General features: G+C 38.9%; 4 protein-coding genes across 4 annotated transcripts; 1 reads left to right on the forward strand and 3 right to left on the reverse strand.

Annotated features, from left to right (window-relative positions):
• Positions 1–673: 673 nt before the first annotated feature.
• Positions 674–4,921, reverse strand: LOC128383442 (zona pellucida sperm-binding protein 3-like). The gene is made up of 8 exons (XM_053343063.1): positions 4,604–4,921; positions 3,794–3,921; positions 3,545–3,648; positions 3,251–3,428; positions 1,565–1,682; positions 1,225–1,316; positions 989–1,074; positions 674–759 (listed from the first exon to the last, which is right to left on the reverse strand). The coding sequence occupies exons 1-8, from the start codon at positions 4,919–4,921 to the stop codon at positions 674–676; spliced, it is 1,110 nt and encodes a 369-aa protein (XP_053199038.1).
• Positions 4,922–5,654: 733 nt separating this feature from the next.
• Positions 5,655–6,601, forward strand: ufsp1 (UFM1-specific peptidase 1 (non-functional)). Its single transcript, XM_053342981.1, has one exon. It carries the CDS (start codon positions 5,701–5,703, stop codon positions 6,445–6,447), a length of 747 nt encoding a protein of 248 aa, XP_053198956.1. The 5' UTR covers positions 5,655–5,700; the 3' UTR covers positions 6,448–6,601.
• Positions 6,602–7,296: 695 nt separating this feature from the next.
• LOC128383443 (endonuclease domain-containing 1 protein-like) lies at positions 7,297–8,819 on the reverse strand. The gene is made up of 2 exons (XM_053343064.1): positions 8,496–8,819; positions 7,297–7,878 (listed from the first exon to the last, which is right to left on the reverse strand). Exons 1-2 carry the CDS (start codon positions 8,817–8,819, stop codon positions 7,297–7,299), a joined length of 906 nt encoding a protein of 301 aa, XP_053199039.1.
• A 1,124-nt stretch (positions 8,820–9,943) lies between these two features.
• Positions 9,944–10,989, reverse strand: LOC128383444 (endonuclease domain-containing 1 protein-like). Its single transcript, XM_053343065.1, has 2 exons — positions 10,738–10,989; positions 9,944–10,531 (listed from the first exon to the last, which is right to left on the reverse strand). Exons 1-2 carry the CDS (start codon positions 10,987–10,989, stop codon positions 9,944–9,946), a joined length of 840 nt encoding a protein of 279 aa, XP_053199040.1.
• Between the last annotated feature and the right edge of the window lie 5,387 nt (positions 10,990–16,376).

The raw sequence follows: 16,376 nt of genomic DNA on the forward strand, positions 1-16,376 counted from the left end.
ATATAATTGGTCTAACTGACTCCAATGAAACACACATTCATAAACAGGATTGTTGTCTTCATCTCAAAGACAATTAAAAGTTTAAAAATAAGTTACAGGCCCTAGTTGAAGAATACTGACATACACAACATATTCTCAAATTAATATTTATAACAATATGGAACAACTAAACCATCACTGTGAAAATATATTAAGTCTGTTTCTCCTGTGGTCAGATACAGCTTCCAGAGAATATGCTAGACAGAGTGACTCGTTTTGGTTTAAGAGCTTCCTCAGTCAAAACAGGAACAGCAGTGTCTCACTGGCCTGGCACACAGTGTGGAAGTATTATACTATATACAAACAGAGTTCAGATGACTGGTAGCATGATATCGTAATTGAAATGACAAAACTTAAGATAAACAAAACAAACTTCACGAGTATCATGTAACTGACATGCAGTCTGAGATGATGAGCACTTTTCCCACAGAAAAGAAGAACTCTTTCTTACATTGGTTTATTACACTGTCTGCTAAAGTCATTGGCTTAGTTTACATTATGGCAGTTTCATACTGCTACAAAAAGGAAACCAATATGTATAAGATTGTCTGTTGTTAAAGATGTATCAGTGAGCTCCTGTGGATGGTGTCTCAATAGCCCATGTACCTACCTAAAGTAAAGCAGGTAAAGACTCTTAAGTGATTGACAGATGGCCTGTCCAATGGGAGTGTGGCAAAGTGTGAAGAGGCCCAACTGTTGTGTCCACCTCGTGCTTCTTTTCTGTCAAATATATACACACACACACACACACACACACACACACACACAACTGGCTTAAGTGACTATATAACTGCACCAACGATGTATATATCACATAGGTTGCTATGGTCATGCTATTCTTTCCATTTCACACAACTGGTAAATGTAACCCCAAAGATTATGAGGATTGAATTTGTTTGTCAAATTTGTTTGTAACCTGTTTCTTGGTGAGTTGTCCTGTCAGTGTGGCCACTGTTCTCCTCTCCAGTCTGTCCAGAGCAGTCATTAGCATCACAGCACTTACACAGAGCATTGTCTCCCTCTATGGAACGCCAGCTGAATTACAGAGAAACATCCTGATAGTACATCACAGCTTTAATGCCATAGCTCATAAAATATTTCTTATGTATGGATGTTAGAAACTGAAGCTGAAAATTGCATATAAAACCAAATCATGATAAACTGACATACAACTAGCAGTCTTACCTGAATGTTTGCCTGTGGAAGAAGCAAGCTTTATCAAGGTGGCTGTGTGAGTTTTGTTTCAGAGTAGCCCTAAGGTGGCAACTGATGAACATCTGGAAGAGAAAAGACAAATAAACAAAGTACATCTGATCCAGGATCCATTTCCATAAATATCTTTAAGGCTTGATCAATTAGAAATGTATATGTCAAATGCTGAAACACATAAAAATGCAATAGGAACAATAATAAAATAAGCACAATAAAAACACATATGTCACCCTTTGTGCTACAATGAGGACTCAAATGACAATTATTATCCTTCTGAAAGTAATGAACTGGCGACTGTCCAGTGAGGTGTGACCTGTTCCCAAGACGCCTGCTTTAAGTGGAAGGCTTGGACACTAAAGCATAGCCTGCTGTCTTGCTCCCGAGGAAGGAATTTAGATGATGACCCAGGCAATACACTGTCTATGAGACATCTGTAATGGAAGAGCACAGATTGGTGCTTGAAAGTTTGTGAACATTTTAGAATTTGCTCCATTTCTTAATAAATATGACCTAAAACACCATCAGATTTTTATGTTTCAAGTCTTAAGATTAGATGAAGAAATATCAGTTAAACAAATGAGAAAAAAATCATTATTTCATTTATTTACTGAAGAAAATTATTCATTGTTACATATTTGTGTGTAACAAAAGTATCCAAACCTCTGTGATTATCAATTCAATTTCATTCTCAAACAAATGAGATTTCTGAGGAACCTTAAAAGAAGAGTTGATGATAATCACCAGGATGGAAAGAGTTATAAAACCATTTATAAAGAGTTTGGACTCCTCCAGTAAACTGTCAGGCAGATTGTATACACACAGAGGACGTTCAACACCATTGTTACCCTACCCAGGAATGGCTGATCAACCAAGAACATGTGTATAATAGTCTAGGAGGTCACAAGGGACCCCAGAGAAACATCCGGGAAACTATAGGCCTCTCTTGTCATGGCTAATGTCAGTGTTCATGAGTCCACCATCAGGGGAACAATGGATATCAATGGTGTGCATGGCAAAGTTCCAATGAGAAAGCCAGTTCTCTCTTGTCTATCTGCTATTCACTGAAGACCATATGGATAACCCAGAAGGCACCTGGAAAAATGCTCTGTGGATAGATGAGAGCAAAATTGACTTTTTTCACTTGAATGAGAAGAGTTTTGTTTGGCATTGAGCAAACAGCATTCCAGCATCTGTGAAACATGATGGTGGCAGTATCATGGTTTGGGCCTGCTGTGCTCCCTCTAACCCAGGACAACTTGCAATCATTGAGGGAATTATGAATTCTAAGTTGTAGCAGCAACTTATGCAGTTTTACTCTCTGGAGGTACCCGTTTATGAACTGAAGTGCAACAGAAAATGGGTCATGCAGCGAGACAACAACCGTAAAGACACAAGTCGTTCTAAGGTAGGAGAAAGTTAACATTTTGAAAGGACCGAAAGTCCTGACCTTAATCCTACAGAAATGCTGCGAAAGGTCCTGAAATGGACAGCACGTACAAGGAAACCCACCAACATGCATCTTCCTTAAAGGAGGAATGGGATAAAGTTTCTGTAGCTGATGTGTACATCTGATAAACCAAAAACATTGAGGGTACATACTTTTACCTCACATAGATACGCAAGATTGAATATTTTTTCTCAATAAAATAAATAAAAAAATAAATGAATTTTAATGTTTTTCTTATTTATTTAATTAGGATCCCTATATCTAGTTTTAAAGGACTTATGTTTTTCAGATCATATTTACAAATTTAGAAAATTCTAAAGGGCTCACAAACTTTCAAGCAGAGTTGTATGCCAACATGATTCCATGATGAAATTTAGACATGATGTGTACAATCTAGCCTTCCTCCCACCAAGGTCAGATTAATGTTGAAAGACCAAACTTAGATGTGAGGATCCATTTGACTGATTTAATCTTACATGTGAATTCCTGGATTGAGCATGTAACAACAACAAAAGTGTTTTGATGAATTCTTAGCTAGAAGAAAAGACTGACCCGTGCTTAGTTATAAACTTGTAGCTTGGCAAGGAGAAAGGGTCAGGCTTCTGTGTAGCCACACAATAGTCAACATATAAAGTGAGAGGAGGGTGCAGCGGGGCCTCCACATTGGCCTCCAGAAACACTGCTTCTCCCTGCTGGTAGACTGAGGAACTACGCGGCGAGGTACAGTCATCTACATGAGAACACACAGAGATTTTCTTTCTTTTCCAAATTTAATATGGATTCCAGACAGAATTAACATTGACGTATTACGAATTTTTGATACAGTCCTGATACAATTAGATTCACCTGTCATGGTACGAAAAGAGAAGAGCAGAAGGCCAAACACACTGATAGTGGAGGTCATGGGTAACCAGGTTGGGGTTAATGGTTCTCCATTCACTATCTGCTTCCTGTGTTGACACAAAGATCAAAGTGAAGGTCACCTATAATAAGGATGGATGAGAGCTACAAAATTTAATGCAGCATAAGAAATAGTCATGGAAAATGTTTTGTCTGTACAATAACATTTTATCATTAATATAGCATATGCTTTACCTCTTATAATAGCATTCCACAGGTATGACAGAAGTTGACCCTTTCACTATTTTACTGCCTGTATAGATGGGAACCACAGCAGGAAATAGCATCAGCAGGTTGGAGTACAAAAGCCATTCACCATGTACCTGGACAGAAGCAATAACATGGAAATAAATGATGACAGATTAGGGTGTGACCAATACTGGAATGTTGGGCCCAATGTCAATACCAGAGAGTAAAAAAATATTATGTCAGATATCAGCCTATGATCTTATAAATACAGAATATATACATAAACACCCATTATTTGCAATGATTCCTCAAATGTGGTTGGCAAACAAAAGAAACATGTACATAATTAAGATTCAATTTAAGAAAAATGATCATAACTGCCTACATATAAAAAATGTCTCCACAAAAGTAGCTTCCACTAATGGCAAAGATATAATAGTACCTATTGCAGTCATTTTCGTTATAAAAAAATCACCAAAAACCCAATTTAGGTATAAATACCCCTGTAAGGAGTGCTGTGTAACATTATTAAGTATTTTCTGTTCATAATTGCAGTTTTTGTCAATAGCTGCAAGTCTATTGCAATCACACTGTAATGGCTAAATGTCCTATAAACTAACAGTGTTGTAATTTGGGGTGCTGCACTGTGTTGCATTACACCGATACAATAGGCATGTGCATGCAATAATGACTAAACTATGGGAAATGTTTCCTATGACAAGGTTTTGAATGGGTTTTGTCACTCTCTAGCCACATAAGACATAAGATAACGTTATTATGTGTTATTATTGTCTCATTTTACCACACCGGCCTTACACTGGACTTGGTCCCACATTCCTGGAGCCCTACACTGATGACCATTTCAGATTCAGACGTCGGTTCTTTCGGCCCACAGGACTCCTGCTGTGTTGAATTTGCTCCCAGTCGAATATTTTCAGGTTTGAACGGAATACCTCTGCCTTCGAAAAGCAGTCGTTTAACTGTTAGTCTCATATTAACTTCTCCACATTTTATTTCAAGTCCAGCGTTTACTTGAGTTTCTGCAGTTCTTCTTTGAGCCAAAGAAACACCGCACTCATACAGCAAAACAGCCAAAAAGTAGACACATGTCGTATATTTTCCCGGCGTCGCCATTTTTTTTGAAGAAAAACCAAGCAGGCGATTCATTAATTAAAGTCAATTTGTTAGAGCCAGGTGCGTTCAGTTATGTTGCGTTCACGTGTCCTGCGTTTAATGCAGCGTTCAGAGTCTGACAGAAACGTCACAAAAATTTAACATCTTGTAAAAACGCCAGAAAAGGAAAATTGTACTTATCCAATGTTATACATCATATATAAAAATATCAAGACCATTTTTAATTTGTATCATAATTTGCCTTTGCATTTTCCGTTTTTTTAGCTTTACTGCACTCTTTCCAAAAATTACGTAGGCTGTATCTAACAGTAAATTTGACTTAACATTTTAAGATGATCATTGAATTCTATTCAAAATGTTTTAATTGAAGATGTCTGTCACTTAAACTATTTTATTTATTTACTTTTTTGTTCTTTATTTATATTATTTTATATTTAAACCGTTTTATTTGTCTATTTACACTTCCTTCTTTAATATTATATTAAACATAAATGATTCATTTATGTTTGTTCTTTTGTATGTTCTGACCAACAAAGAATAAAGAAGATATGAGATGGTGTAATAGTAATTTCACCCGCTGAAGAGGAGCTCCTGAAGGCGTCAGGAGGAACAAAAGCTAAGGCGGAACTTAAGTATTGTGGGGGGACGGTTATTGCAGTTACACCACGGTCCCGTCGTTAATTCGTGTTATGAACTACGAGCTTTACAGTCTATGACTGAGCAGCTGGAAAGTTCTGAAGTCTAATACGTTAAACGAAATGTGTTAGAGACCATTAAAAATGGATAAAAATAATTTAGCTTCAGGGTCTGAGGAAGGGATTGACTGGGGAGAAAGTGCAGTTGAAGAAGGGAAGATTATGAAGAAGATGAAAAGCTTACCAAAGAATGTGCACACTGGCCTTCCTGCTCCCATTGTAGACCCTGTGAAATGCTCTCTGATTAAAGGAGATTACCTCTACTTCTACTATGGCTGTGATGGGCAAGATGACAGAGGATGGGGTTGTGGCTACCGCACCATTCAGACAATGGCTTCCTGGCTGTGCGATAACTGGCCCCCACCTAAGGGCCAACACAGACCCCCACCTAGCCTCCCAGAAACCCAGCAAGCCTTGGTGACCATGGGGGACAAGCCAGGCTCGTTCTCAGGCTCTAGGGAGTGGATTGGAACATTTGAAGCCTCCCTGGTCCTTGACTATTTCTATGATGTTCCCTGTAAATTGGTACACATCAGAGGTGGAGGGGCAGAGCTGGAGGAGGTTGCAGTGGAAGAGCTCCATCAGCACTTTCAGAAACATGGATGTCCAGTCATGATGGGAGGGGACAGGGATAACTCCTCCAAGGGGATTGTAGGCGTTTGCACAGACAAGACGGGGAGCCACTTGCTAATCGTTGACCCTCATTACTATGGATGTCAGCTGGAGATGGAGGAATTGCAGAAGCGAGGGTGGGTGGCATGGAAAAGAGTGTCATCTCTGGATCAGTGTTCATTTTATAATCTGTGCATGCCTCAGACTGCCAAAAAATGATCAAATAAATGCACAAACCTGCAAATCATGTTGATATTTGTGTGGGTGAACTCAGCAAAATGTTGGACTTCCTCACTGATACAATTGAGTATCAGTGATTGCAAGTGTCTTACTTGAATGAACTGTCTACAGTGCTGTCTGCATGTGTGTTTTAAAAGGAGCTGTGGTGCCATCCTGTGGATGAAATCAATAATGATAAAGAACTGGTAAACTGACATCTAAATGATTAAATGCCTTCTGTATGACTCTATTAAAATCCTGTTGAACCACAATGTGAATTATATGAATAGTGTTTACACTGAAAATGATACAATGATAATAATAATAATGATATATATATATATATATATATATATATATACATATATATTATAATATATAATAATATAAATAAGCTCTTGTAAATGTGTAAATTGCCTTCTTTTCCAACTTTTTCTTTTTTGAGAAGTTGAGTTGCATTTTATGACATTATTAGATTAGTTGATCAAAAGACAATGAATAAGATGCCCTAAATTCTCTGGCTCCAGCTGCTAAAATGTGACTTTCAACTTTTGTCTTAAGTGATGGTTAACTGAATAGACACAGTTGGTTTTCAGGTTTTTTGTGATAGACACTTTGTTGACCTTTTAGTCAATGAAACGATTAATGGAGGAAAATAAATGCAGATTAACCAATAATGAAAATAATTGTTAGTTGCAACCATGTTAGTACTTCAATAAGCTCTTTATTTAATTGCTTACAACATACAATATTATTTTTTAGCTGTAAGAACCCCAAACCATTCTACAATCAGGTGCTAAATATGTTTTCTAAGACATAATTCATAACAGAGGTCACAGCTACTTTGTCTCAGTTATCTGGCACACAGTCATTGTAGAAAATCTGGAAATTCTTGTCCACATCCATCCTCCCCTTGAGGAATTTCTCTAGGTTCTTGAGAGGAACCTCCACCATGTGGTTGTTGATACGATCATTCAACCCATAGGCTCCAAACACAGGGAACTTGTAGCGTACAAAATATGGTGCATTTTGGTCGAACGCAGTGCAGCAGTAAGCAGACCACATGTACTCTGGTACTGCCACTCGGTCCAGATTGTTGCGACGGATCGTGTGTCCAGAGGTGGTGACCCCAGTGATCACGAAGGCCTTGCCACGGCAGTAGTTGTTGAGGCGTTTTCGGATGATGTCCTGATGTTCTGCCCAGGGACCCATGTTGAACTCCCTGATCTGAGGCACCACATTTGTCAAGCTGTAGGTGGCTGCTTTGTCCAGAGGGTCAGCCTGATGCTCATCGGGATTTAGCTGGCCACGTTCATACTGAACCACATCAGCATAGTCCTCCAGGACTGCCTGGCTGTCCTCGAAGTTCATATGCATACCTGTAGATTGGGGGAAGGGCTCCATGTTACTGCTGCTTTTTTCTGAGGCCAACTATAGGAGGAGAGAGAAGGACACAGTACAATATTGCTGTAAATTCATTTAACATTTTCATTACTTATGAAAGGTTCAGCAGAACATAATAATTTGCTCATCCATTGATAAGAGCATTTACTACATTCACATAAAACCCATTTGCAAGTGAAATAATTTGCATAACTACTTAACAAAGCATAAGACAAGGCTATCCGACTAAATACCACTTTCTTTCCAGTTAAGTGGTAAAACTTACTTTGTTGTCCATAGCTACAGTAATATAGTTTCCCCAACTGACTAAATTCCTGGGTAGGTGTGAATATATGAGAGTTTTTTTGCCTGCAGACAATCAGTCAAACTGTATTTATATAGCACCTTTCATGCAGGTTAGCATAGTTCAAAGTGCTTCCAAGTTGACTGACAAGCTAGTAATACAGAAGACAGCATAAAGAGAAGCAACAAAAACGATGAAGGACCAAACAAAAAAGTAAATTTGATTGACAATTTAGATTCCTTTTATAATGATGCCGAATGGTGTACAATAGGGTTTGTATATTATATTGTATAACATACTTTACATTCACAGAGATGGCAGACCTATATACAATGAATTTGGATTTTAAAAAAACACTCACCTGGGGCTCAAACATCCAAGGGAAGTCCACCTTCTTCTCCCCATCTGACTTCTTGAACGTATAGGCAGAATAAATGGGGATATGCTTTTGAGAGTCATACAGAGTGACATAGCGAGGTTTACCCTCATAACGCTGGCAGATCTTCTTAAAGGAGTTGCTGAGGTAGCCTCGAGGTGGAGTACCCATGTACAGAGAGTCCTTACAGCGCTCCGCATGGTTGAAGTCCCCCACCAATCCCGCCTGGGCCCCTGGGAGCAACACACAGGTCAGCACAGTCACCACAACTGCCAGTAGTAAGGCACAGTTCTCAGATGTAGGTACCATCCCGACAACTCTGTTTTCCACTATGTCTAACCTTCTGTATGCCTTCAGATGCCTCTGCTCCTGCTCGTGTGACTCTTTCTCACCTGTAACTCACCACTGCAAATCCACTATAATCTAACAAGTACAACCCACATCCCTGCTCTATCAAGACTCAACATTATTTCCCTCCCTGCCTCATCTGTAGTTCAAGCAGACTGGTGTCCCATTGTAAAGTCTTTTTCATATATTCAAAGTGATACAAGTGTTGTAGCAGTAATTCAAACATAGTGAATGTTATCATTCGTTGAGAGCATTTTATAGCTGTGGAATACAGAGAGCCGAATTACACTGAGTTGAAATGGAGGACGTTTAATCTCCCCTCTTCTTTCAAGGTATTATACTTTGAGTAATTATGTTTTGCATTAAGTCTTGTTTTTGTGGGATGAGGGTTAGAGTTAAGGAGCAACATCAAAGAGTAAAAAGGCATGTAATGGAGAAACTTGAATGTATAATAATGGCAATCCATATGTCAGAGGACAGACAGATGCTCGGATCTTCTAAATCCACACCACCTTCTTTTTTATTTATTTTTTTAACAAGACTATTAAGTAACAGAAACTAAAGTATAGACTGTACATCCAGTATGTATACCAATGAACTGTTCTTGAGTGTGTTGACCACAACATTTTTAACCCACAGTATAAAAGTGTTGGCAATATCAATTAGATTATATGTACTGCTAGTTATACAGTATATTGTTTCATTCTGAAAGAAGCTTAGATAAAATGAGAAGTGTGAAATCAAAAGTCCCAAAAAAGATAATGAGAAATGGTCATATCACAGAAGTGTTTTTGGATGTGTTAAAAACTTCAAAGACAGTTCAGTCACAGATGGGCAATGTTTTATTACTGCAGATTTGACAAGGCAGGCACATTTCTGTTACATTTTCTAACAGCTAGTTATTCTAAGTCAGCTGTTTATCTAAGAGCACTGTTAACACATATAGTCTCATAGTGTATGATGACAAAGTATCACCAACTTTTCTGAGTAAGACTGGCCAGATACAATAAAATAATATAATGAAATGTGATTCAAAGACTGTTGGGGAAAAATGCAAAATAGCTACCCTAAAGCAAAATATTTCCCTATTTAACTGGACTGGCGGCTGGGACACAGTCACCTACAAAGATCTGAAAGTTCTGGTCTACATAAGTTGTCTTCCTAAGGAACTCCTTAAGCTTTTGGACAGGGATTTCAACTATCTCATTATCCTTCTCATTGAGGCCATAGTAAGCAAAAGATGGGAACTTATAGCGCTCATCATAAGGCGCATTATGGTCATAGTCCTCACAACAATAAGCCGACCACAAGTAGGTGGGCACTGCAATGCGGTTGATGTTGTGTCGGCGGATCATCTTCCCTGAGGTGGTGATGCCTGTGATGACGTAGGCTGTTCCCCGACAGTAGTTGTTGAGCCGTTTGCGGATGATATGTTCTTGTGTGTTCCATACTCCGTTGTTGAACTCAGGCACCACAGGCACAACATTGGTCAGGGTGTAGGTGGAGGCCTTGTCATCGAGCTCATCATGATGCTCGTCTGGGTTGAGGGTACCACGTTCATAGAAGATGGCGTTTGTGTAATCATCCAGAACAGCTTGGGCATCCTCGAAATTCAGGTGCATGTAACCACGTGGGAAGGGCTGCATCTCATCTGTGTCAGATGATGTGGATAGCTGTGTAGACAGAACAGACAGACCCAGGACAAATCAGAGGATGAAGGTAAAGAGATATGATCAATGTGATATATGACATCTGTATGAACTAAAGCATTTGCACAACAAAACTAACATGATTTCAATACAGAAAAAGGTTGCTGATGTTACAGCACATACACTTTATGGTCTTAGCTCCATATGTCTAACCTTCTATTTTTCTTTACCTGAGGTTCATACATCCAAGGCACATCCACACATTTCTCCCCATCCGTGCGTTTGAAGGTGTAGGCAGAGTAGACAGGTATGTGGTCCACGGTGTTGTACAGAGTCACATAGCGTGGCTTCCTGTTATAACGCTGACAAATGAAATGGAGGGAAGGGTGCTCCAGTCCAGACGGTGGTGTTGCCATGTAGAGGAATTCTCTGCACTCTGGAGACAACTCTTTCTCCACTCTCCCTCTGACTGATGATGTCATTATATTGAGTAGCAGTAAAACTATCTGTGACCAAAATGCCATAGTAAGTATGGGTCCCATGCTGTCAGATCCTGGATATGTACCAGAAAGGTATTTCTGCAGAAGGAAAAATCACAAGCAACACTATTCTTGAAGTATATCCCTGTGAGCTGCTACAAATGTCCTTATACCTGGCCATCTAACTCAAACAGTTGCTACAGGTCTCACACACAGCTCTCTGTGATCAGCACTCATTATGCAAAGCACTGCACGTCTTGCCACCCAACTGATACAGTGCATTTCCATTGGCCAATAACAAAGGCATCAGTCCTATTGTTCTCTCATTGGTGGAGAAGGAGGCAGGATCCCACAGAGCCTTTGGTAAGGCAGTCATCACAGATTCAGCTCGCCTGCCCATCCTTTCCTCTCCTCACTGGTCACTGCTTTACTCTCCACCAAACCTCAACATGTTTGTGTGGACACAGGTGCATGTATGTGTCTGATCATCTCAGATTGTTTGCTCGAGCTCCCATCTGAATAAACATTAGACTTTTATGAAAACAGTCAAGAAAAACACAACAGTAGCTTTAAAGGAAGAAACCAAATGAGCACTTCCAGCAAATGGAAATTGTCTTGTAATTTACACATTTACATGACAGATGCTTTAAACGAGAAAAAGAACAAGGGTTGCTGTGGCCTTGGTATTCACATTAAAAACAAGTATATGCACACCTCGAATATCTCTTTTTGTCATGGGTTGTTTGGACAACTCAATTTCCTATCTTTCTTAGCTGGCTGTATATCTGGTAGTGATACATCTACATCTACAGTCTGTCTTGTCAACATAAAAATAAAGATTCTGCTATTTTTCTTCAGCAGGTAACAAGACTGGCACTGGCAAGACCTCAAAGTCATCTGGAAGTGTCATCCATCTCTTCTGCTGTCACACTCTGACTTTCTTGTATCTGAGAGTGAAAATACAGCAAGAAAACAGACAAGATGGCTTCACCATGCAAGCAATGATGTCTTGTGTTTTGTGTGCCGAAAGCTTTGCCTGCTGTGCTTCACAGTTGCAGCCACAATTACAGCAAATTATCTATCTATTATCTGTTAGGACACTTTCATGTCTCTGAGATGTTTAGTCACAAATGTACATATTGTGTCCCAGTATCACAGCTCTTCATGCTCCAGCTCTGTCACTCGTCTATGTCATTAAATCCCTTTCAGCAAAAAGGAAAGAATTGGGGGAAGAGAGGAATAGAGGCTGAGAGAGACAGAAGAGACAGGCTTGTCGAGTGACATTTTGGTGTCCAGGCTATTGTGTGCCAAGGGAGACAACACCAGTCATTGTCATTACACTGGCTGGCAGAGCAGCACACACACATACACTGGATCAAAACAGCCTGGTGTACACATACATACAGTCATGCACAAGCATAAAATCCCAAATATGCATACACGTACACACTCACACACACACACACACAAAGTGGTGGTTACCGCAGGCTCCCCACTCATTAAGCTCATCTGCATCTCTCTTCAAAGGAGATCGATGCAAATGGATAGGATTTAGCCACTGGCAGCAACTAGGCCAAAAAAATATCCTAGCAGGAGAAACTTGGTTACAGTGAGGCAAAGTCGGTTTCATCGTGGGGAAGAAATGTATTTTCTGCCCCTGCACCGAGCGCATAATACAATCCAAAATGAATGCTTTCATTTAATCACATGTCAAATCAAGTTATGTTAATCACATTCTATACCAGCATTCGTGTATATCACATAAAGTTTCATTAGGAAAACATTAACTACTTATCCTACTAAGTACTGTCTGTGTATCCAAATCTTGATTGCACATAGTCATCTGTGCCATAGAGCTCTGTTGCTGTCCAAAAACACAAATGTGTATCAATCCACAGCTTAAAATAATCCCCCATTGATGCACCATTTACTCCTGTTTGTGTAGAAGTTTGTTAACAACTACAGTGCCAGGTGTTTTAGGAAATGGCCGAGCCTTTAACAGAAACAAAACTATACATTTGTGATGTCATGATCAGTAATGAAAGGAGGAAGTGATGTTTAATGTTTACAGATCCACTGAAACTGAAAACTGTGAATAACCATTAACCTTTGTGTTTTGTTGACACTGGCTTTATTTTCTCATTGGTTGGTGTCCCACCAAACCCACTGTTGTATATATATTAATAATAATAACACTTTCTTTTTTTTGAGTGTCATTTATTTAATGCACTTAAGTATTATATACAGTTATTTACATTTACATATTTACATTGATGTGAATTGTGCTTCAGAAGCAGCAGCATGACATTTTCCTCCAAATGCCACGGAAGAATGCATGTATTCTCTCCTTCTTCTTCTTTTTCTTCACAGTGAAGTTCTCAGCCACCACCTCCACCTGCAGAACTTTGAACTCCGATGAAGCTACCATCTCCTCAGGGTGTTCATTTTGAAGGCTCTCTCTGAGTGTAACCTCTGCAGAAGTCTCCCCCTCCTCCAGAGGTGCCTCATATAGTCTTTCCTCAGAAGTAACATCCTCAAAGGCATTTGTAGCAGAAACCAACTCTGAGCTGCTCTGGCTGAATGCTGGAGTCTGAACTTCAGGGTTCATGTCCTGCATCATTGATATGACGCCTCCTCTGACACAGAAAGCACTTTCATCATAGTCAATTTCACGAAAGATCTTGGAGAGATGCTCCGTCTCCTTGAAGATGGCTCGGATCATGTATCGCCCTGCTGTGGTGCAAACCCCGAGCAGAAGATATCTTGAGATATCCCCATACTGGCTGAGAAAGGGAGCTGCTGTGTCACTTAGCAGTCTCCCCACCTCAGTGCTGGCAGCTTTAATTTTCCCCTCCATCTCTAGTTCTTCCAGGAGGAACTTTAAAGTGATGTTGACCACCTCTGGAATGACTGGTGCAGTGATGTGTTCAAGCTCCAAGAGCTCTGTTGGTTTTGCATCACCTGCAGAGTCTGGGGGAAGCTGGATGCCACCAAAAATCCTTAGCAGCTTGCTCTGGAGGGATGGAAGGAACGTTTGCACCAGTGCCTCTGCCTTTGGACGGATGACTTGCACAAACATTTGAAGGCCCTCCAGTGTGACCTTCCTGCCCCATAGCTGTGACAGACGCTCTTCTTTGGTGATTTCCTCGTGGAGCTCCTCCTCCATCAGATTAAGGCAGAATCTCCTCGCAGTGGTCCAGCCCTGTCAACAACACAGTGAGATGATGAAGGTGAAAGTAGACTAGTGTTACATGTAGGTTTACATATCACAGAACAGTGTGAAGATTCACTATATTTTACTCACAAGTTCAGCCATGAGGAGATGTTTTATCTGATGTCTGTCAATCACTTCCTGAAACCTGTAAAAATAAAAACAGTTTAGTTATCTTCTAAAAGTTGCACATATTTGTAAAAAGCTGTAATATAATATATGAGTTTTCTATCATTGTACAAGTCAATTAAATTATGAATTCAACTCACTCCTCCATAAATCTCCTTCTTGTGCGCAGCCAGGTCTTCATGTCCCTGACAGATAAGTAATCAGGGACTTGATCCTGCTGCTTCATGAGCATGAACTGTCTCAGCATCAGTTTCTGCAAGATAAATTCAGATTCAGATACAAATACTCCATATTTTACTCAAATCTAACATTAAATTGAACAGTGCACTTTCACATTTGACAGTAACTCACTTCTGCTTGGTAACAAGTTCGCTCTTTCTCTGAGAAAGACGATGGTCTCATTTCATGGATACGTTTGAAGATGATGTCCATTTTTAAGAGATGTAAATTTTCCACAGAGGGAAAAACAAAACAACAAATACAATAATACTATCAAAAATACTAATCAATCACTAAAATAACAAGTAAACAGGTTTGTTAAACACTGAGCTACTATGTTGGTTTGGACAGCTGAGCAATCAGATACCAAATGAGTGAGAATCTGCCAGTTAAAAGCATATAGAATGTAGAAATGACATCATAAACGTCACTGACATCATCGAACTCTATGACATCATAAAGGTGAAGATTCTGTCAGAGAACAAATCACATTGAAGCATGGAATATGATATTCAAATGAGGGAACCAAACCCAGAAATCAATGGATTCATGTATTTTTCTCATAACTCCCCAACAGAGAATTCACAGACTCTAAATCTTTCAAACCAACTTTTCCTCTAACAGACAAAATAATTATAAATGTAATACTATTTACTGTTTGGAAATCCAACTCAGTAAAATCAGAAGAAATTTAGTAAAATGCAAAGCCTGAAAATCTTCCATGCCATAGACCTCCACTGTTGTTTAAAAACTATTAAAATTGCATCAATTAAACTAAGCCTTTTAAACATTTGCCTGTGAAAACATTATAATTCACAGCTATATTTTTTAGGGCATTACAGAACCACCAGTGGTTTTACTTGTTTTACCTTTTACTGCAAATCAAGTATACTTTGAGTGTATCTTTTCTATTGTTCCATTTGCTTTTCATTCATTTTCTGCATCATATGAAAATCATTTAGGAGACTTGAAACTTGCTTATTGTGTAATAGTGAGTGTCAAGTTCTGACAATAAGTAAAAAATAAGAGCATCCGTTCATAGTCAGTCTCTTGGATGCTCATTTACTACTGTCACTCTAAATACCTAAGCATGGTTTCAACCAAATATTTCAAGGTTCAGCTCCTCGTGTAGTGCATAATGATAACACTTAATAGTGTGAAAGATGGGACAAAAAAGATGACACACAATGTTTATTCTAGTGATTAAAAACAGTTGGTAGTCTAGTATGTCCAAAAAGTATAATAAAAGTGTATAGTAGTCAGAGTGCAAGAGTATCTCCTGTAGATGGACCTCACGGATCAAATAAAACATTGAACCATTGTTGACATAGCATTTGACTGTTAAATTACACTCAACTCAAAGTGATGCAAGCTATACCTGTCACTAAACTGTCCAAAGATTGTCATAGACTTTCCTGCTTGTAGAACAACTTTTGGACAACGCATTGGAAATTAAAGTCTCCCCCAACAATGCAATCAAAAGAATTGGAGAAATATGAATGCAGGGATATTATGGAAAATAATTACAAAACAGCATGATTTTTATTTATTTTTATTAATAAACAAAAAAATATCTACCATGAAAGAAAAATATCTCAACAGCATCCAGTCAAGATTTCAAATCAGGTGTTTGGCACTGATATAGTTAAAAGTCATATGAAGGGTCTATCAAGCATTGTCAATAATCAATTATCTATATATAATGCTTGATAAAGATGCCAGAATGTATTTTCAGTGAAAGTTAAAATTAATAGTTGTTAATGTTTTAAATTCAGCGATTCATAATCAACTTACAAACAAGCACACAACATTCTTAATATGTTTAAACTAG

The sequence above is a fragment of the Scomber japonicus genome, chromosome 22 (assembly GCF_027409825.1).
Source record: "Scomber japonicus isolate fScoJap1 chromosome 22, fScoJap1.pri, whole genome shotgun sequence".
In the NCBI taxonomy this organism is placed as follows: domain Eukaryota; kingdom Metazoa; phylum Chordata; class Actinopteri; order Scombriformes; family Scombridae; genus Scomber; species Scomber japonicus.